Raw genomic sequence first — 23,045 nt, forward strand, 5'->3', positions numbered from 1 at the left:
ATCAATTTATTTTGTATATATATTGACTTGCCATTCGATCGCATTTCATTAAAGTTGACTCGCACCGAGATATAACCAGTGTTTTATTATGACTACTCGATACATCTCCAGTGAGAGGGAGACTTTTTGAGACTGCTTTACACTTTATTATTAGTATGTGATATATTGATAATTATAGTGACCATGACGTGCAAGGATATTTTTTCGAATAAAATTAACAGCGTAACCCATGGTTTGCAAATTTAAACTATATTATGCAACGGAACAAACTATAAACAAAGATAAACATAAAATTGTTTCCGGCTAACCTAAAACATAAATCGATTTGAGTAAATCGATTCTTGATTCCTTACCTATTCGATAATCGATTTGACAACCGTAACTTGTAACCCAGGACAGTAAATTATCTGTACAATGTCGCTTTCTATAGGCCATTAATAAATTCAATAAAATAAATCTTTAAAGAACATCCTTTCATTCCACAAACATTTCTTTGTAAATGTATTTTAATGACTCTATTCAAATGTACACACAATATGAGGTTTGAAGTAAACCAAACATAAATCATGCTCTATTCTTCTATTTACATTTATATTTTTTTTTTCATAGAAATATAGTGAGGTGGGGGATCGTCATATTTCTTTAAGTATGTAAGCTAGTGTTATTTTTAAGACACATTAAATCAGAGCGTTATCCAAAGCAGACGTGTTCGTTATTTCGCTCCTCCCCGCACTCCACACCTCAATAGCCTTTATATGCAGTTCTAAAATGGTTGTAATTTTTTATTTGCCTTCCACTGTGTAGTTCAATTACTCGTCTAAAATAATGTTCTATAAAAATTAGACAAAAATTATCAAAAAAATGAACATACAGACAAAGTATAAAGACAATTTACTAAATTTTATGTAATATTTTAAATTTATTCCACACTTGAAGTGGTATTTTTAAAACATGAATGTGTTCTTTATAAAACCACGATTAAAGTTGCGTGGTTTAATGTTTTTTTCTTTTTCAAAGGGTATCGTTAACAACAGTTGTTTCGGTGTCAGATATCATACGAGAAATCTCCGGTTGCTGTTTGTTCTTAGAAATCGACCATAAACATAAAACATACAGTCTCACGTAGCAACTCATTCATGAATTTAAATTCCGCTTCTCCGAATGGTAAGGTCTGGAGCACACGACCGCGAATGCAATCCGGAAGTGAATTGTTTTTTTTATATGATAAATGGACAAAGAAAGATCACCATCGCACAGACATAAGGGTAATGTAACACAAGACAAGCAAAACCTTTCCATCAAAAAAAATTAAAATCGGTGCACCACGGACGGAGTTACGCGGTAACTCACATAAAAACATACAGACGAATTGATAACCTCCTTCTTTTTGAAGTCGGCTAAAAACAAAGGAACGCAGTTTGATACACGTTAAATTTGGTTTCGTGCTGTAAGTTTAGCAGAAATTTTTCAATGACCCATTTTCACTGAAATCAATCAAATCCGTAGTTCATATCATCATTATGTTCGCTTAAGTTCTGCTTCGCTTTAGCTTTAGTGTGTTAGATGCCTAAAGGGTCTTGTGGTTTGTTTATTATTTGACCTTGTGTGTTCTTATTTCGGTTTTCTTTAGGTTTCTCTTTGTCAGCACTTTCGCTACGATTTTGTGATAGAAAATAATTTACACAATTAAAAAGTCAACACCGTGTCGTCTGTTTAATAGTCACATTAACCTCGATAGTCATTCGTGTAAACATTATGTTGACATTATATTAACATAAGTAATATGTAAAATTAATCGACATCACAGGGGACCGAAGAGCTGGCAGCTACCTCGGTCAAAGAATTAGTTTAGCTGTACAGAGGGGGAACGCTGCCAGTATCTTCGGGACCTTGCCTAAAGGGACTCCTTTTATTAACATATTTTAGTTAATTATTCGGTTTTTTTTTTTAAATTTTATTTTATATCATAGATTTAAGAGTTTATGTATTATAAGTATATATATGTATAAGGATGTAAATAATTAATAAAAATGATTGACATTGTTCGCTTTAGTCAGAAGATTAAATTAAAGTTGCAAGTAATATGACACATATACATACGACTACTGGTACGTTACTGTCTTGTTAGCATACTATAATATCAGAGATAGAGTTAATGATTATCTAATAAAGTTTATGTAATCGCTCTACATTACATTTTATGAAATATGTAATTGACTTCTAATCAAATACATAACAAGACCTTGATTTTTTTTAAAGATTGAATAAGCTAGAGCTTGACCATGAACCTACCCTGTTTATTTTTTTTTTATTTATTGAAATAAGAAGTAACTAGATTTTTCTTGTTAGATAATTTAAAAAAAACGTCTGTAGAGTAAACTAGTACCTTTGTCGATGTCTGTGCATCGTCAATTACTTAAATAAATGCATTTGGCCTTAATTTGTTTTCGGTAAATAAAGAAGTATCGTGCAATGGACGTTCAAAGGTTACTGAACTTTTGACTTTTGTCAACACCATAATATTGTCATCGTTTTTAAGTAGTTTATTTTTATTACATTTTCTATTTATCTTAATGTTGATATCATATACAGTTATCACTGTTTTATCACGTATTTATCTTTTTTGTGTAATTAACCTAATTCTACAGTTATTTTTCTAAACTTTCATTGGTATCTTTCCGGTAAAAACATCCGGAGATCGAAATTCGAATTCATTTGTTTTTAAAAATCTTTTATTTTTTTGTTAAGTTTGTTATTAGCTAAAGTTTGTAATCTTATAACGTTTTACAATGAATATAGATGATGCCTAAAGGAAACTATGCAATAATGTTTGTAACGACATCAAAAGGCAATATCAAATATATAATTGCGCTATTAATCAAAGCTGAAAGTTGTACCGAAACAGTAAAAGACTTTCTATGCACTTATTCAATTCTTTAACAACCGTCTAGTTTCTAATTAACTAAGATCAAATAGTCGCAATCAATGCGCGCACCGCCGACCAGTTATTCAAATCAACTAGTGCTGTTATTAAGCCAGGTTTCCACTGTGCATCAACCAACGACTTGAAGTAAGCAACAGATGGATAGACGTAGACTTGCTTGTGCTACCACACAGATTACTATTTATATGTGCGGTCGTTCGCAGAATTACGCACGCGGAAAGCCTCCTTAACTCGCGCCTTGTTACGTTAATTAATATTCATTTTATATAGGCCAATGACATTTGCTACAATCACAAGTTGTATGATGGCCAAATTAATAGCAACTGATGAGTCATTTCGTTAGTGATACGATAGGCGTAAGCTTTTATGATCATCTCATTCGTTATTGCCTTTTTTATCGTTGTACTATTTGATATAATTTTTGTTTTGATGATGAGAGAAAAAATGATACTGATATTATAAATGCGAATATTTAGATGGATGGATGGATGGATTGTTTGAAGGTATCTTAAAAACGGCTGAATGGATCTCGATGAAATTTGGCATACATATAGAACATAGTCCGGAGGAAGAGACTACTACTTATGTTTTTTTTTCAATTCCTGGTGGACGGAGTCGCGGGCGATAGCTAGTGTTTTATATTTATGTCAGCAATAAATATCAATATCCTCGATAGTCTTGATAGTTTTAAAATCGAATTTTGTTGTTAACTTAGTCTTAATTCAATCACCAAGTGATAACCATTATAAAACAGAGATTAAGAAATGGGAATGAGTGTTGAAAATGAGTAACATATACAATGTTCTTTATTCTGTTTTATAAAGTCTCAAGGCTATTTGTTCTTGTTTCCTGCATGAATCAAGCATTAGTCGGTGTCAGTGGCTATTTTAAAATTTATGAGAATTGTGGTTCAAGGCCGAGGCATTTCTTGACTCCTTCATAGTTATTATTATTTCTCAGTACCGAATTTTGTATTTTGAATAATACTAAGTAAATAAATTTTATAACGTGATTATATTCATATTTGCATCCTCCACCCTTACAGCCGTCTTCTAGAAAATTTCCCTATACATTCAATTATCGAATTTAGTATGAAATGATAATTTCATTCTTTCATTTGCTGTTTACGTAAATCACTTTAACAATTTGCCGAAACTCTCTCCAACTCAAACTTAGCTTATCAACTTGTAGATTGTATATCTAATTTACACTGTCATGAGATTAGGCGTATCCCGACGTCACGCAGTCTACGAAATGACTCAATTCATCTCCATAGTAACTAGCTCCGTGATTAAGATACACGATTTCGCCCACTTGGTGAAGGAAATGTTACATCTCTGAATTTACCACGGCTGAATCCAGACCATCTCTTCCGCTATGATTGCCTAAATGAAAATTGTCCTGGTCTAAGAACTAAATGTGTGCGTGGGTTAGTAAATTAGATCTAATATTTCAAAGTTGCAAGTAAACAAATTTTATTCATGGGATAGTTTACTTGACTGATTTGAGAATATGTTGTAGTACTACGTATTTGTGTTTATTTATAATAGTTTGTGTAAAGTAATATTTGAATATTAAAGTCTTCATTTATGTAGTTTTAGACATTATTAGTTAGAATCCTTTGGCGCGAATGACGCGCTTTCGTTACCAAGTCAAGTGTCAGAATAATTAGTGAGGGGACATAAACGTCGATATTTTAGTAAGGCTAGTGTTGCGCCAGTACACCGACATAGAGTCGGATTTTCTACCTAACAGTTGGTATCTGATTGTTACGTATTTTCTATAACTTTAAAATGAAAACAAATGTGTACCAACAATTTTATCTATGAAAGTTCGTACTTGTGTGTGGAATTGATTCCAGGAAATAGTTCGCAATTGTTCAATAATAGTTACGAGCAACATTGAAAACTAAACCGAAGTGTTTATTTTTCGTTTAATAGACCTATGCTACAGCTTCATCGATATATTTTAGTACTACATTAAATTTTATTGGAGCAATATTTATCGATTAATTTAATAATTTCTAATTTATTATCTCTTTCCGATATTAAATAGTGAATTGAATTTTGCTACTAACATTGATCGAGTAAAATAAATATTAAATGATATTCATAGCTCATCTATTTTTAGTTTATTAGCGTGTGGAAAAGTTTTACGGTGCAACTAAAAAGAAATAAAATTTATGACACCATTCATAAATAGAGATATAAAATATAGTATTATGAATGGTTTAAACTGGCAGGAGTCTATTAATGATCCATCTTGGTGCCCAAATTGTCATAAACAATTAAATGATTCTGTAAATATTCTAAGACATCCGACGGGGAGTTAGTTACAAGTTGTTACGGATTTAAAAAAAAAACACAATGTCTATGATATCTCATAACTCTCTCTAATTAAATTTGTCACATTAGATTATAGATGGAACTGTTCTTGTCCAATGGTCGATTTTCGTCTTACTAATTGCCAGACAAAGCTATAACTTACTTTACGAGGCAGGTTTTGACATCTATATTATATATTAGTAGCTGTTGCCCGCGACTCCGTCTGCGCGGGATTGTGAAATAGTAGCCGATTCTCAGACCTACTCAATATGCACACAAAATTTCATGAGAATCGGTCAAACCGTTTCGGAGGAGTATGGGAACGAAAATTGTAACACGAGAATTTTATATATAAGACTAGCTGTCGCCCGCGACTCCGTCTGCGCGGGATTAAAAATAGATGTTGGGCGATTCTCAGACCTACTCAATATGCTCACAAAACTTCATGAGAATCGGTCAAACCGTTTCGGAGGAGTATGGGAACGAAAATTGTGACACGAGAATTTTTAAGATATATCATATTATCAAACCATCATTTTTAGTATGGCAGATATCTCCAAACATATATTTAAAGAGTTGTGTTATTATTTAAACTGTGCTCGGCCAGCGTTTACTGACATCAGTTTTATTATTAGAGAAAAGATCATGATATTGGCTTTGTGCCTAGTATCTAGTGCTGGATACTTCTAACAGTGTTTAACAGCGTCTTATGGTGATTACACACATATTTACGTAAAGGTTCAAGACAAAACCTTGAAGTCAACCAAAACCAAAATGCATGGTATACAAGTTCACAATTGTTTAATCTCGAGGAAGTTTATCAAGTCGATTTATGTGTACGTGTTTAGCCCCCATAAAAAGACAGATGAAAAGATGTCATCGTTGAGTTAACCTTTAGTCAATATTATTAAATTGTACATTGTAATATTTAATAATGAAGTTTATTTATATAAATCCGTAAAAACTGCACAGATCATAGTCAAAAGATTAAGTTATCAACGATATTGAAAGTAAATTAATCATCTAGATGGAGTAAAGGCTTAGTAATACAAATTATCACATAGTCCTTGAAAGTCGTAGTAGGCATAGTGACCGCAGAGCAAATTACGTTCGTTCAGAACATTATTGCTTTGTCAGACAACCATTCATCATGTACCAATAGGGCACGTCAATTCAAAACCTAACCCTTTTGATCGTTTATGATGAATTAGTACTCTCAACCCACACGTGGGACTGCGTAGCGAAGATCGTAAATGCATTAGTAAATCCCGTGGGCGTGGGCTGATTGAACGTAATTTTACTTTTAGAAGAGGTTAACAACCCGCCTTGTATACGAAATGTTATTGGCCCGAATCTGGGATGTTTCACTGCGCTATTCCGCTGCTAATTCTATTGCTGACCTCTTTGATTGCTCCTGCTTTAAGTGTTTTTATGATCTACTTTAAACTGCTACTTTTATTACTATTTGCTGCGATTTTCAGAATTTAAGGCTGTCTTTTTTTAAACTCAGATTAAGTCGCAGTAAGCAGTCAATTAAATTATCTAGCTAAAACTTTAAATGATAAGAAAAATCCCATCTTTTAATGTAGAATTTGTCTCATGTAAAACATGATAAGCTTTTACTAAAATATATAGCATAAACAACAACTCCATTCCATTGTTCTACAAACTTTATGCAACGTGTACTATTCTATCTTTGTTTATTTGGTAAGGAATCCGCTTTGTAACAATTATCATGGTCCCTGTAGAAACAAATTGCTGTTATAAATATGTATCGCGGCATTGTTCTTCAAACGCGCAAGGTTCGGTGTAATATACAGAGGTGATTAGGGATGTCAAAAATCGAACGCAACTTTTATTTGGACAAAATGTTTGCATAAAATATTTTAGTCTGAGATGATTCCAATATTAGTTGTGATTTACATTTTTATCAATGTATTTTTCATTTATAATAAATATTATAATTTCAATAATGAGAACAGACAAAAGTTTCCATTGTGTTGTCAGGTTGCTTAACATACGAGAAATATGTTGTCTTGTCCGGGAAAATAAAAATGCGTAATCTGCATATTTTCTGAGTTAAGGAATTGAAACACATTAATTTTATGCTTTTGATGTTCTAATGTTTACTTATAATACCTTACACATAGCGATATTAAATGCTTTTTATCAATTTAAATATAGACAATTTAATTCAGTATTTTTATTTAACTATCAGGGGCAGCCCTAAGAGTGGTCGATTACAAAAAATTTCGTACCGGTGTTACGTGCACTACAATTATGAATTATCATCTAATTCTCTGTTTGTGGTCATTAAATTTCAAAGTTTAATTTCGTGAACAAATTACTATTGCTCCTTCAAAGTGCTTCAAGGTTGCTTTAGTTTTAAGCAAGCGAGAAGTAGGTGTGTTTACACTATTGATTTCTTTCTCTCTATAGTTATTTCTATATAAATGTTGACAATGAGCTTTACTGATTGCTGCTTTTATAAAATAACTAGCCGTCGTCCGCCGTCCGTTCTACATCTATGCCAAAGTTCAGCGGGATTCATTCAGTCATTCTAGAGATACGTTTAAACAAACATCCATCTAATCATTCGCAGTTATAATATTAGTAAGATCAAGGGATACGTATATCTTTAGACATTGAATCTCGCCTTATGTAAGATATTATAATGTCGAATTTACTTTACCTTAAAACACACCGACGTTCCATTTATAGTATAAATTTCGTTACATCAATTTTGCAATTTATCGAAGCTGTCGATAACAAAATTACTTATTGCATAACATCATCCGATCCCGCCACTTTATGTTACTTCCACACCGTATTACATGAACACCATTGTCATTTCTCTTACTTTTGACTATTCGTCAAATGTTCAATATGATAATTTGCTTGACAAATGATGGATATGCAATTAAAGAATTTTTACCACTGCTACTATCGTTTTTGTTCCAATGATGTAATATACGAAATTACTTTTCCAATTATTATGTCATGTGTCCAAATCCTATTTCTTAGCTAGCTCTTAATTAAGAATAAATCTACGATTGAAACATGTGCCTTTCGTTATGTCATGTAGAATGTTTACAGGCTCTTAGACTTCCCGTGGGTTTCAGAGACCAAATCTCTGTGTAAAGCATATCGTCATTCCTGCCATTATCTTTGATATAACAGACGTAAAAATGTGTTTTAATCGGAGTCTCAGAAAACTATGGTTACAAATTTTATCGGTCTGTCATCCTTATTTAAATTTGTCATATGCTATATGAGATCAGATGATTAAATATTGCACTTTAAATAAACAAACACACAAATATTGTTTGACTATTTAAAAACAATAATATTTTGATTGATCATGACCAACATTGTTGCATTGTTTTTATTTTGAAATATTCTAATTGTCTTTCAAACGGACTGTTTTAAATTTCTCTCCACGACTGTTGATGTAATAACAAAAGGAAACAACATAGTTTATTGAACAAAGCAGTACTTTTAAAGTTCAAGTGTATTTACTTTTTCATATAGCCCTATTGTTTGAATAAACGAATACCAATGCACCTGGATTAGTGCTTTTTCTTTGTTTCCGTACTTCCACACTGCTACCCATACATTACTCGTTAGTTATGCAACTGTAAATATGTGAACAGAGGTAAATCGGCAATGGATGTTATCGACAACATTTCCGTTGTTAGTGTGCTCTCAGTATTGTACATTGGTTGAGGTGCTTGAACCTTACTCTGGGTAACAAACCTTAACTGCATACTTTATAACTGACAGCTGTATATAATAATTTATTTCTCTTGTTACAGGTAAGGGCGTGCATTCGATGTAATTGCTTAACAAATGTGATGTGGTATGTTGCAATTCTATTGTAATGTATTCAAATATATTGGGATCCAATGTTTACGTCACGTTTTGAATACTTACGAGTTACATCATTTTATTACAAATAGATCCTCTTTTATGTATTCTAAAATAAAACACTGAACAATTATTTGTAACTAGCTGTAGCTCGGGATTCTGTCCGCGCGGTAAAAAATTTAGTTAGTAGCCTATGTGTTCTTATATTTGAACGAGTTTCATACAGCGGTTCTGAATCCTAACATTAGCATTTATAATATTAGTAAGAAGTAAGATAAAGTTAAGATAATCGTTTCATCATTAATTCAGAAAAATAAAAAGTTAACTGTAAAAGTCTTTATTAACGGAAGTCGAATGGAATTATTACAGTAGTTTTATGCATAATAATTACTTTTATATGTTTATTTGATTATTTTATTTAACTGTAGTCATCTCAGAGTTTAGTTAAACAAATCGAAATTGACGGAAATAGGATATTATAAAGAAATTATTTTTGCTTAGTTTTTTTTAATCGTTTTATTTGATAATTTTAAATTACATCAATTTATCCGCAATTGATGTAATGTAATGCTAAGTTGTATGATTCATTGAAAATTATTTTCGTAATACAACTAACGACCTTGCGCTGCGTATCTTCGATCGTTCAATTTCAAGTCTTATGTCACAAGCTTAAGCGTAAATTAGACAAAAAAAATTGTTACTTTCATGCGTTTACTAATTTTATATTTTAAACAAGTGTAACAATATATTACTTTTATTGTATTTGTATTTTCTTCAGTATTTTAACATGTAAAACTTCAATTTCAAGAAAAATAATTCGAATAATTTTGTAGCAATAATGAAAATTTGTTAACGCTTGCCCAATTTTAATGTTTGAACCATACACCGCGTGACCGTTCACTCGGCTTAACAAATAAGTAAAATAAACAATATTAAAAAATTTACAAATAACTAAAAGGACAAAAATAACAACATTGCGCTGCGGTAACCATTATGTATAATTGCAGATGTCTTTACAGAAAGTGGGAACAACTTTTGTGCTCAATTGCGAATATTATGTGTACAAAACGTTGTATTTTTGTGTGCTTATAATTATGTGTAATTATTGTTTACGTTTACCAGATTAAGGGGTTAAAATATTTTAGTTCATCTATCTAATGATTTGGTTACTTACAATCAAATATAATTGTCTGCCGATCGATGTAAACAAAAACTACTCTGATCCCGCTTGTTTCGTGCGCGTCGTTGTATCGTGCTATAGTTTTGATTACATCGTTCCGTTCCACGCGTCGAGCCGCCCTGTCCATCGCAAATTTCGTGCCTAGGGGACGTACGTTTCTAGCAATTAAACATCACTGAGTGTAGACGTCAATGTTAACATATTAATACACAGTAGTAAAGGATCGTTTAAAATTACTTGCGAAAATTACAAAATATGTATGTTATTATACTTAAACTTAAGATAAAATCTTTGGTATATTTAGATGAGCATTACTGGCCATAAAAACTATAAAATCTTTTTATAATGTGCTGTCGACGTTGAAAATCCCGTTAATTAAAACATTATGCAACGTATTTAATATAAGAAGCCAACTGATGCATTCAAATTAAATTCCATGTTGAAGCATTTTTAATAAGTTTTGAAATCTATCCATACTATTAGTAAAATTAATTTATTTTGACAGCAAATGTTGTTCATGTCATATTGGGAGCGTCGGTGGCTCAGGGGTCAAGCATTTGACTTGCAATCTTCAGATCCTGGGTTCGAATCCCGCCATGTACCAATGTGTTTTTTCGATTTCCGATTTACATATTATATGTACATTTATCCGACGTTCTTACGGTGAAGGAAAACATCGTGATGCAACCTGCACATATCTGAGAAGAAATTCAAAGATATGTGTGAAGGCAACCAGCCCGCACTTGGCCAGCGTGGTTGAATATGGCCCCTCGATGGGGACCTATAGTGTGCTGATGATGATGATGTCATATTGTTTGTATAACGTTAAGTTGGTACTGTAGCTTGAATAACTATGTTATTCCTACTTCATGTTTAGTTCTTTTTATGAGCAGTTCTTATTAGAATATATGAACAAAGTAGTTAACTAATTAAATAGTACCTATCTTTGTTGTTTTCAAAATACTCCACACATCTTTGTACACTTACGTAACACGATTATATAACTATAAACGATCAGTTAATGCTGTAAATAGGTGTGGTATTAGCAATGTGTTCCCTGATTATTTCCGTCAAGACTCATTTAATTGCGGACGCTCGTATTATGTCAGTTTATTAACCACTTTGTGAATTAGATACGCATCTCCTTACATTTTAGAGTTTTCCCGGTTCACACTGTTACATGGTTCTTTAATATACAATAGAATACGTTAAAACGTTTATCGGTTAAAGCGACCTAAACCTAAGATTCTAGCTAAGTTATATTATATCATTTATGAATATTATCGACTACAACTTATGCGGGTCCCTTCCATGTCGTTATAAGCGGTTGGATCTAAAATAATTTGCCATGTAACAAAGATTGGCTTGTTGGATTTAAACTCTTCGGGAAAAAAAAGGATGTATTACTCGATCGATTTTGTCGATATCTGGAACACGTTTTTTCTTATTCTATATGTATAAATAGAGAAATACTAAATGTAGTCATCTATTCCAATGTTTCCAAAGGGCCCTGAGAAAAAAAAAAATTATTGCGTAACAAATGAAAATGTCTTAACAAAAAAAAGTTTAATTGCTTTGTTAACAATTTTCCTATCATCAATGAGGCGTGAAAAAGATTTAAATTCGATTGTTCTATTTGAATTTTATTGTAGTTTTTGCAAACGTTTCGCAAATTTGTATCTATTGTGTTGACGAGCGCAAAAAGATATCCTGTTTCTATGAGTCGCCGACCCGAATTCCTTACAGAGTAATTAATTTTAAAGTTTTCACTAAGTGTAAGTAAAATAAAGTAAGTGTAGAATTAATAATCTGAGTGCGACAGTAACTGTCGGAGCAACTCGACTTTGTAAATAGTCGAAATACTCCGCGTTTTTTACCTACTAAAGCAAATACTATATACTACTACTAAGGCATGTTGATCCGTGTATAGTAAACCTAGATACAAGCACTAAGCGTGTCACGAGTATAATGGGACTCAAAATCGTTTATTTAATTATAAAAACGTTGCGCCGCTGCCGTTGAAAATGGCGGCATTATGTGTGATTCGCGTCGATTGCACACGACTGAGGCTGTGGGAAATGGAGGCACGTTGTATTTGTGCCACTGATCGACAACCATCCTCCATGCGGATACACCTGGCCGGCTAACATTCTCTAACTTTTTATATATTGCAGAAAAACTTTAATAATTCTAAACTATTTATACGTTCCTCTCTTAAATACTATGTCGGTATATCTATTGACTAAGAAAAAAGTTACTTATAAGTATTGGTAACAGGATCGAAAATCCTTCATGACTTCTGTGAACGCATAAAAAAACCAACAGATTTCTTTTGAATACATCAGTCGGTAGCAATCTCCTTGGCCGATCAGCTGCAACTTGTAATAATAATGATCTATAGGTGTAAAAGTTTCACTGAAAAGGAACAAGAAATCTACGGTCATCTGAGAAAGCGATCAAACGGAAGTCGAAGTCTTGACTTTTTATTGGTTAAAAGGAAATAAGTTTTTTTGTGACTATTAAACTGTATAGAGCTATTGTATAACATTTAAAGAACTCTTTTATACACCTGTCACAGATTATTAACTGACCAATGTAATTGCATTTGTTAATTAAGAAAGCAAATATAAAAAATCTGCTCTAATATAAAAAATTAAAGTTGTTACATACGTTTGAACACAATAAATTCAACGCAACTTTCTACAATCAAATTCTGGATTATTACAACACAACACAAATAAATTGATTACAAGAATAATGTTTAGCAACATACATTCAACGTTCAAACATCAAACCTATACTTTCAAACATTACCGGCGACAATAGTCACGACTTGCGATCAAATTGTACCTCTCATACAACGAATTGTTACATGTGTCTATTGGTGTGCCTTATTACTCAATGCAGTGTTTTTCAACTTATGACTTGCGATCTACAGGGGGTCGCGTACGCTCGAAAGTCTTTGGTACTCTTTTTTCGTCGTCGAATAAGCAGCAAAGACGATCATTACCATTTTTTCGTTCTCTGCTTCGTAGTCACGAAATAGTTTGACATGTCTCATCGTGAATAGGTTGACTATCACTGCCCTAATGCATATAGGAGTCACGTACACCAATGTGCATGGCATATTGCTAGGGCCAATGTTTGCATAAGTTCCCATGTTCCGCGTTGATTTGTTTGAATTTACTATTTGTTCTCGAATCGACTATCGAGAATAAATTATTATACCTTTAAGACGTAATGTACCGTAATAAATTAAGTAAAGTGGAGAAAATACGACTAGACTTGAAATAAAAACATAGTATAGATTAAGCATGTTTTTAATACTTCCCTTATAGGATTCATTGAATAGTACAACGATATAAGGAGCTGGTGTCCGAGTATAAAATTAATTAGAGGTAATCAATAAATATTAAAAGTAGATAAACTTCTATCGTAAAGTAATACGAAACTCACGAAGGAAATGTCGCCTTTTGCGGTAACACAATCTATATTATAACGGTATCTCGTAGATGGATGGCGGACTTATTTAATGCCAGATGCTTAGAAGTGATCAGTTTGCTGGGGACAGTTAGCGGATTCGATTATAAGAATCCCGGTTTCATAAATATAACTTCAGGAGACTTCGTATTAATCAGAAAAGCTTGTTCCCATTTTTAAAGGGCATAGAAAGAGATGATATGCTTTTGTTTTTATCAGTAGAGAAAACCAAAGGTTAGCAGCAGCTTTAGACTGACGTTAAAAATAGTGTTATAAGAATTAAGGAATCTCAATTTGTAAAGTCTGTATGCGTAATTATACTGTGTGACACTTTGGCTGTCCTGTCTATTTACGTAGTCGTTCTTGTGCCAATGTCAGCATTGACCCCGTCGAAGAATTCGCTGAAAAAGGCAGAACAGAATTTTCTGGACATTCGACTATTTCCGTCCGGCTTCGGCTAATTCCGTTGATGTCGGACGATGACTCCATGCGTCAACACGCACGATGTTAATCTACTCGTGTTTATATAAATCTTAGTAGCATAAACATAGGGATTAAATAATACGATTTAATACCTCGTTAGATTCATAGTTTTTTTGCAAATGTGAAGTTAATTCACATGTTTACTGTTGTACTGGCGACGCTACTTGCAAAGATGAGTTTAAAATAAGTAATTAAGATTTATCGAAATCCATGGAACGCTTCGCAGAAGTAATCGTGCCAGAAAAAAATTCTATAATCTTTGCATAAACCTAGATGTGATTAAAATGGTCAAGAAACTCCCTATGGCAATAATTAAAACAAAAACATCAGTAGCCAAAACCAATCGTATCGAGTAATCATTATATTTATTATATTAACTTCCTTTTGAAAAAGCTTGAGAACATTTTTTTATGAATCTGTGCGAAAAAGAAACTCAAAGTGACTCCATAACTTCTGTAACATATTTCGCATTCTATGTAAGCAGCTATAAAGAGCTGCCAGAAAATACGAACAAGCGTCGAAAATCTTTAAAAAAAGTTGGTCAACACAATATTTACTACCGTTTTTCTATTATAAAAATTGAGGATATTATTCTCGCTGTCAATTAAAGGCATAAAGCACGTCTCTCACGGAAGGCAAGATAAAGGTAAATTACAATTACACAACGCCAATCGGAACAAAGCGGCACGCGCCACCCCGACTGTGATTTGTTGCATTCGTGATGAATGAACAGTAATTGCCACAATTATTTGTTGTCTAATACCGATAATGTAATACTTCGTGAAGGTCTTAAATTGTAAGCCGTCAAGGACTGAGACAGTCGAGGTCCGGGGTTCTCAGTCCCGTTTAGATCCTTGTTACTGAAGTTTTTAATGCATTCCTTTTCTACGTCCGTCAAAATTGAATCTTACTACATATGCATCTTGCCAATGTATGGTGATGTAAAAGATGGCACGATGAAGAAAGGTGTGATAACGTAAATAACGAATGAAAGATTGATTGGGGAGAAGAAATCTTGACACATAAAGATGGGTTGAATCAACAAGTTTTGTCGTCATAGAGCTGGCAGATAATTTTTAACTCCCTGTCCGCCAGCAAATCCACTTTTGTTTCGGGTACTAATACAGTTGGCCTAACTTAGACGGTAAGGCAGTTGATGGATGCGGTCATATTATTGTCTACTCTTACAAAGCGAAATCGCGGACAACCGCTAGTTAAATATAACGTTGGGGTCAAAATGAAAGTAAATATTCATTACACAATATTATCTGCGTTGTTCACGAATAGTTATAACATAGATTAGTTATAATTACACACGACCAAGTAAAGGGGGCCAGTAAGTATGGGGCCGGTGAAGGGTAATATGGTGCCGATGAAGCGAGCGTGTCCTTGCCAACTCTGCATTAAAACGTATGCCCGAGATGTTACACTGTTGCATCGACCACCCGACAATGTGCTTTTTTGCTTTACTTGATTTTCTTGGAACAGTAAAGTGAAAGATTGTATGGTACAATTTGAAAACCCAAGGCAATTTTAGTTTTAATTTTTGGATAATAGTATAAACTAAGGTGAAGTAATTTATGAGACGAATAAGGAGTATTTCATACCATCTTTTTTTTCTTCTTAAATTTTAAAGTTGCGCAAACAAACAAAATCAGTAAGAACCATTTAACATGAAGCTGCTACTCGTGCTCAGTCTATTAGTACAGGAGCTATTCCTAATGGCAATATTTAACAATGCTATGTGGTCAGTTTTATAAGTTTATTTTTGTTGGCAGGCCTGAGTTGTACTGTGAAATCTCCTATGCACACTATTCGTTTGTTTTATCTGATTTCTTTGTTAGTACTAGGTATACATTGATTATGGGTATATTTAGGTTTCGTCTTATGTTCGAAAGCTATACTAAAATTGCAGTCATAACCATGACTCACGCGCGGCAACAATGCTTGTTTTTGTTTCTCGGTAAACTGTTCAGGTGTTAGCAACTAAATATACGTTTGACGCCCAACTAGAAGGTATTGTGTACGATAGGTTCGTGACTCGCCCGGCGTGCAAGCTATTAGCTCCCAGTTTGCGCAACCTCCCTATACAACTTGCATGATCTCAAAGAAAAAGCTCAACATATTTTCGGCACTTCACGACCTATCATTTTGTAAAGAATTTCCACTTCAATAGATTTTCATTCTTAACACAACTGTATAAGATTCAAATACACTTACACGTAACTGTACATGAATTGACAAGACGATTATTGGTTGCATTTATGCAATTATCAACTTTATCAATAACCGATAAAGTTGATAATGGTTTGTTTATTTTCAATCAGGTAAGTCGGGCGATAGAAGAAAAAAATGATCACGGTCGTTGTATAGTGGCGCGAGTCGAAACCAGGAGGTCATACGATATTACTTTTTGCCATTCGGTATTCAGAGTTGAGCTTTTTTTTTCTTAACCACCTTGAATAGAACGCCGCTACACTTTAAATATGTTTACGCCGATATAAGTTTTTTGCGTCTTTCTAACTTTGATGAAGTCTTACTAAAATAAGCAATAGGAGTTGCAGAGTGAGTCTAACCGTTAGTTATGGTAAAAAATATCGGTCGTATAAATACTTTGTACATGTAATACATGCAATAAAATGTTTTTATACAAAAAGATAGAAATAGGCTAGAAAACAAGTGGTTTGTAGTCATTAGTCTAAACAGGTTTTCTTCCTTTGACATATGCACCGTTGATCGATACTAGTTGCGGTGGCTGAGGTTAATCGATTAAATTACTTTCTAAGAAATAGGATAAAAGAAAAGAAAAGAAGAAATATATCTTGAAAAGGTGTCTCATTATTTAGACTCACAGTAGCGTGCAACTGTTTTAATTATAAATTTTGTATGGTTTTATTACGAACTGTGTGTAAGTAAATTGAAGGAACTAATTGTGTCTAAGAATTGTACAGGCGTGTGAATACCGTTAATAAACAGTTGAAATTCTTTTACCATGAAGTTTATAATATATGCTTATTTACAAAGAAGAGGAAAGTACATTGCCTTATGTTTACTTTGCTAGCTAAATATCTATAGGCGTCGACCTTAATAACGTTTTGGTTTCTTACTGTTGCATGCTCTTCCGGAAGAGGCTACAAATCATTTGTTTGTACCAAGAATAATGTTATATCACGATTTAGCGCTGTTGTCACTTCCAGCGTGCATCACGGCTTCAGGCATATCACGATATCAATCGCCAAATGCCGCGTTGGTGACATCACTAGCAGCCTTGACATCGCGCCCTTTTGACATTTCACAACACAACTAAGCAATGGATGTGACAGTCGATTTATGTTAAACGTATCTAACAGATAGTTTCCAGTAACAAAAGACATTTACTTACCAACATATATTGTGTTGAGTTAGTTCAGTTTGTTTCACAAAGATTGAGACGTATTTTAGAAGTAAAAACTCACTTTATTTGTTGTTTGCTTGAATATAGGAAGGAATTTTTACGGTATGTAAGTTCTGTAGTGAGTTAAGCTTGTCTGATATTATTATTTACTACACGAAATATTGTAACACTAATTTTGATTTTATTTCGTGCCGATATATAGGAAATTGTAAGAGAAAAGAACTTCTTCTTGACTTAAGTGTTGTACTAATTGTTTATAAGACCTTTAGTTACAATTCTATAGTCATGTTCAAGGACAGCAAACTAATAGTACCGGTAAAACATAGGACCCATTGTCTTAATACTGTTTCAACTTTCACCGCAGCTATTGGACATTTTATAACAGGAGTGCATAAGATTGATTCAGATCTTTGAGATAATCTTTGATATGATCTAAGTTGAGTTGGTTTTGTACTTCTAACAATAGGATCGTAAAGTTGTCGGGACTTATCCTAGATTCTATTGTTTTCTTAATTTAATGCTCGAAGAATTAGAACTTGCTTTTATTGTCATGAAAATCTTAGCTTCGGAAAGATTATAATTTTATTGTGTCAAAGTTTAGCTTTTTCTACATAATACATCGGTGGTACTAAATATATTTGCGAAGAACATATAATTGCAACGCACGACGGTCAGATAGACACGTTTCTCGGAAGCTTCGAACAACTAATTTAATTAATCACGTACGATTAATCTTCTTACAAATATGTATGATACGGAGAAATTAATAGACAAAGATTTAAAAGCATAGACATAACATATAATGAATTAGGGTTGTCGAAATTCGAAAATTTTTAATATTTCATTTACAGCTCACTCGAATAGGGGTCGGCAATCTTAATATTTGACACTTGAACCAAGCAAAAGATGCTATAATGCATTTTAAAGTTGCGAAATATAAGAAAACAAAGTTGCTTCTCATTGGGTACCCTTTTAACCGTAAAATTATCCCTAATACAGTTAACAGTTAAACATTAAAATATACCCAAGGTTCTTTCAGCCGATGGCAAGGTTGAATTTTAATGTTTTGTTTTGAAACAAAGAATTGCCCTCATGCGCTGCGATAAACAAATTATTCATTCTGCAGACAACCTTCCTTTAAATTAGACTTTTTTATACTTTGAATTAACACGTTCACTGCCACTAAGTTCACTTTCATAACATCAAAATCATAGCGGGATTGAACGTGTTAAATTTAAAGCCTACGCATTTTCTTTGTTTCTAGTTATACCTTATGACGCAATAATGTGAAGTTATAACAGGGTTTATAGAAATTTAGTAAATTGTACAATCGAAAATGTTTGACCTTAACACCCACTACGGTAATGGATGCAAATCGTGAAATGTTAGTGTTTTGCTACCTCCTTGATAGGAAAAGAAACCTAAGACAATGTAACTGCAGGAAAAAATCTTAAAGCGAGATGTCTACTAACCGTGGGTTTCTGAGTACAAAATCTCCATTTAAAACATATTGTTATCTCTGTTGTCAAAGATAATGGCAGGGATATGTTTTATACAGAGATTTTTGGTGCAGTTGTTCATTTAATCACATTCATCAGTGAATTTTAATATCTACGATTGGCAGAAAGCTATTAATCCTACTTGCTCAGCATTCTGAATTACGATATTATTCTTATCTGATATGAGATTATTCAGGATACGATATGTCGTGAATTATTGTTTTATTAATAACAAATACATCAATAAAGTTTCTTACGAATGTAGATTGGAATTGAAGACATCGAGTTAGATAATTTTAAAAACTTGCTGTCACGTACATATCGTAATGTGAAAGGATGCATAAAAGTACAAATTGAGTCTGAACATAAACATAAGGTATTCATTTACTTTTACCGAAGCCCCCACGCAATCACATTATGTAAATTTGATGAGTAATTTGTGTCTTCTGTCCACTATATAAACGAACTGATAAGAAATTTAAATGTCAATTTCTACGCTATTTATGGATGAAGATGTAACATTAGTTTTTGAATAGTCTTTTGTATAGATATGTGAGCTATTCTAAAATAGACAGAGTTTTTATTTAGCTGCACAATTTCCCTGTATCATATTTTATGTATCGAAAAATAAATTTAACTTAGATTACTTTTGGGACTTGAGCGTCGGTGGCTCAGGGGTTTCAACACTTGACTTGTAATCTGTAGGTCCTGGGTTCGAATCCCGCCGTATACAAAAGTGTTTTTCGATTTATTTATGTACATTTATCCGATTTTATTACGGTAAAAGAAATTGTGATGCAACCTGTACATGTCCGCGAAGAAATTCAAAGATATGTGTGAAGTCAACCAACCCGCACGGGGCCAACGTGATTGACTATGGCCTAGTCACCCCCAACTTAGAGCAGGCTCCGAGCCCCTCGGTGGGGACGCATAGTGAGCAGATGATGACTTCTAGGACTATTTATTGGACCTATAAATGGATAAAACTCAAGCCCCTAATAAATAAAGAAATAGTTAATAAATTTCCATTTTTGAATGTTTAATAATTTAATACGTAATTACTTTAATGTCGAAGAGATATTGTAGTGAGAAAGCGCTATGATTGCAAACAATTTCGTTAAATCGATTTTTCTTCGAGATGTAATCGAATCGTAATCGATACAACCGCGGCCTAACTCGATGCTTTGTAATTTAATGAGCTATCGAGGCTTATTAGTAATAATGGCAATTTGTTTGCGATATACGTTACATAAAAGAGATTTGTTACCGAATCAATATCAAATTAAATTGCGTATAATAATAAGTTAAATATACATTGCGTTATTTAATTATTTTCTATTTTTACTAATCTTGATGTGATCTAAACAAGAAATATTTCAAATATCTACTAAAATAGAGCAACTTCTTTTACTATGTGTTTTCCGTTGGAACACCTACTTTATAGTTTCTAAATTATATCAAGGAAAAAAACTGTAAAAGTGAATTCGTGATAAACTCACGTCGTGCCCTTTTGTGTGTATTTCTATAAATTTTCCTGAATAGCTTTGACACAAATCACAAGCTATGGGTGCATTAGACACGCCGTGCGCCCGGACTTCACTACCGATACTTTTTAGAAGTCACATATTTTTTTTGTAATCAAGAATGCTATCGGGTTGGTTTCTGATCGACAATTCTTGTTTATTCAATATATAATAGAAATTATGTAAGAAAATGAATTCGATAGATAACCTCTCTTGCAGATGCGTTGGCTACCTTTTATGGAGGGAAGAGGATAGGCACAGAAAGAGAATCTCTTTCCTTCTTTTGCGACCCATCCTCTATCGAATCCAATACATCTTTCTATCCTTTTCTTATATGAAAAGGATGGAAACTGGAAGTTCCATAGTTAGGCTGATCTTTTCAATTATGTTGTAATATCTGTTATCTCTAACCATTACAACTTTGTCTTTAGGTATTGCAACGCGACGTGGAATGCCACGGGCGCATCGTAAGCTCAGTGGTGCGGCTGTGTGGCGGCGGGGACGCAGCGCGCGCACTCGAACGACGCTGGCATCTGCTGTACTTACGTGCCATCGAGTGGCAGTGCCATCTGGAAGCCTGCCTTGCTAAGAGTGACAACCAGGTAAAGAATATTCTATATAAAATCTTTATTCTAATACCAAAAGTATGAAAATGGTCCGAGCGATAATTGCTTTAAACTTTCAATACCATCATTTAAAGTTACTTCGTCAAGACGTGGTAGAGAAAAAAGACAATATTGAAATTTTTGATGCAACAAAGGTATCTAAAAATATATTATAGAAAAGCCAGCTTTTGAGTTTATCATTTAACTATACAGAGGCCATTAAATATAACATCGCAACATAATGTGGGTTTACTACATAGGTTGGTAATCTATGCCTAAACGTAGTTGTATGAGAGTAGTCGTTTTGTGTGAAAGCTGTGACATTAGTCAATACGCTCAAGCCTCAGTTAGAATGTCGACCTTACCACCGTGAGGTTAATTGCTCGTAAAACGTGAGACCTTAAATTAACTATTACTTTACTTAAACGAACAACTTTTACTATGATAGTATTCTTTTTCTGTTTTGAAAACATTCTTAGTCTTCAGGGTTCCATACCTCCAAACACTTGAAGGTATCAAGCTTGTATTTATATCGAATATTCAGGACTCCTGTGCCTTGGTTCTGTGAATAAATCAAACACCCTATGACTGGATTGTCGTGATAGGTGAACTTTTATTTGTACCTATAGGTTTGTACGGAACCCTCGGGGCGAGACACTATTTTATTCTTTTTAATTGTTTCATTTCTATTTTCATAGTATTTTTAAGTTGAATAGAATATTATTCAACAGTTGCAACTCGTTTTGGTACATCATTACACAATAGTTGCTGAGTAATCCCGCTTTCGACTGACCACAATTATAAAGAAAGTGTTTACTGACACGAAATAAGAACAGCTACAAAAACTATGATTTTAAATACGTGAAGCACGACGCTGCAACGTGGTGTTGACTTGAACATAACCAAAAAAATCCAATTCTCTAAACAAATGTATCTTTGTCACTTATGTTTATCACAAAGCAAATATCGCGACGAGTAATCAAGGTACAACACTATGGAATAAACGATATTTTATAGATTTACAGATTCACTTATCTTTATCCGAGATTTGTCCTGATCTGAGATTTTATAGTATTTGAAGCAAAAGATTTGTTTATAGTACGATTTTGAACTTATTATGGAAACTACAACTCAATGTGTAAATCTTTAATTACTAAATGACTCATGATATTGTTCTATGAGATCATAGCTTCTTTGTCTGTAAGATGAGAACGTGGAAGTTAAAACAATATTATTCGTATTTGATTTTTAACAATTAACAATACCCAGGACATAATTTGTAAATTCCTAGCAACTACATAAAAATGGTAATGATATGAGATATTTTAAACTAAAGTCAGTCGGTGAGAACTGTTCTTAGGATAGAGAGAGAATTTCTCTTAAAGTTTTAGTCGGTGTTTTTTTCCTAAGCTTACAAAATGTTTCTCTTCGCATATTGAATGAATTGATCATATGTATCAAAGGATCAAATCTATTTATACAAAAGTAGGTTAGTTAATAATTTTAATGACTGAAAAATTATATCAATAATATTGCATAAATTCAAATGAAAGTCGTCATCACAACTCTCTAGTTACGTAAACAATGATACATAGAATCCAGACGAGTCTCTTCTAGATGTTTCCGTGACAAAGTTTGTTCTATTCGCTTTCGTTTGAAACGCCTCGTTAGCCGTTTTGCTACGGACCTCCGTGGTGACAATGCCGCAATCGACCCCCCGTTGAGACCCCGTTCGCAAACGACCCC

The 23,045-nt window shown here is 33.3% G+C and overlaps 1 protein-coding gene across 3 annotated transcripts in view; it reads left to right on the forward strand.

Annotated features, from left to right (window-relative positions):
* Positions 1–23,045, forward strand: part of klar (klarsicht) — a 209,026-nt gene that overhangs the window by 148,905 nt on the left and 37,076 nt on the right. For all 3 annotated transcript variants that reach the window (XM_013310588.1, XM_013310586.1, XM_013310587.1), the window contains exon 9: positions 21,126–21,296. In XM_013310588.1, the coding sequence (XP_013166042.1) occupies positions 21,126–21,296 (171 nt within the window). The remainder of the gene's footprint in view (positions 1–21,125; positions 21,297–23,045) is intronic.

This window comes from Papilio xuthus, unplaced genomic scaffold (genome assembly GCF_000836235.2).
Source record: "Papilio xuthus unplaced genomic scaffold, Pxut_1.1 DF827714.1, whole genome shotgun sequence".
Taxonomy (NCBI): domain Eukaryota; kingdom Metazoa; phylum Arthropoda; class Insecta; order Lepidoptera; family Papilionidae; genus Papilio; species Papilio xuthus.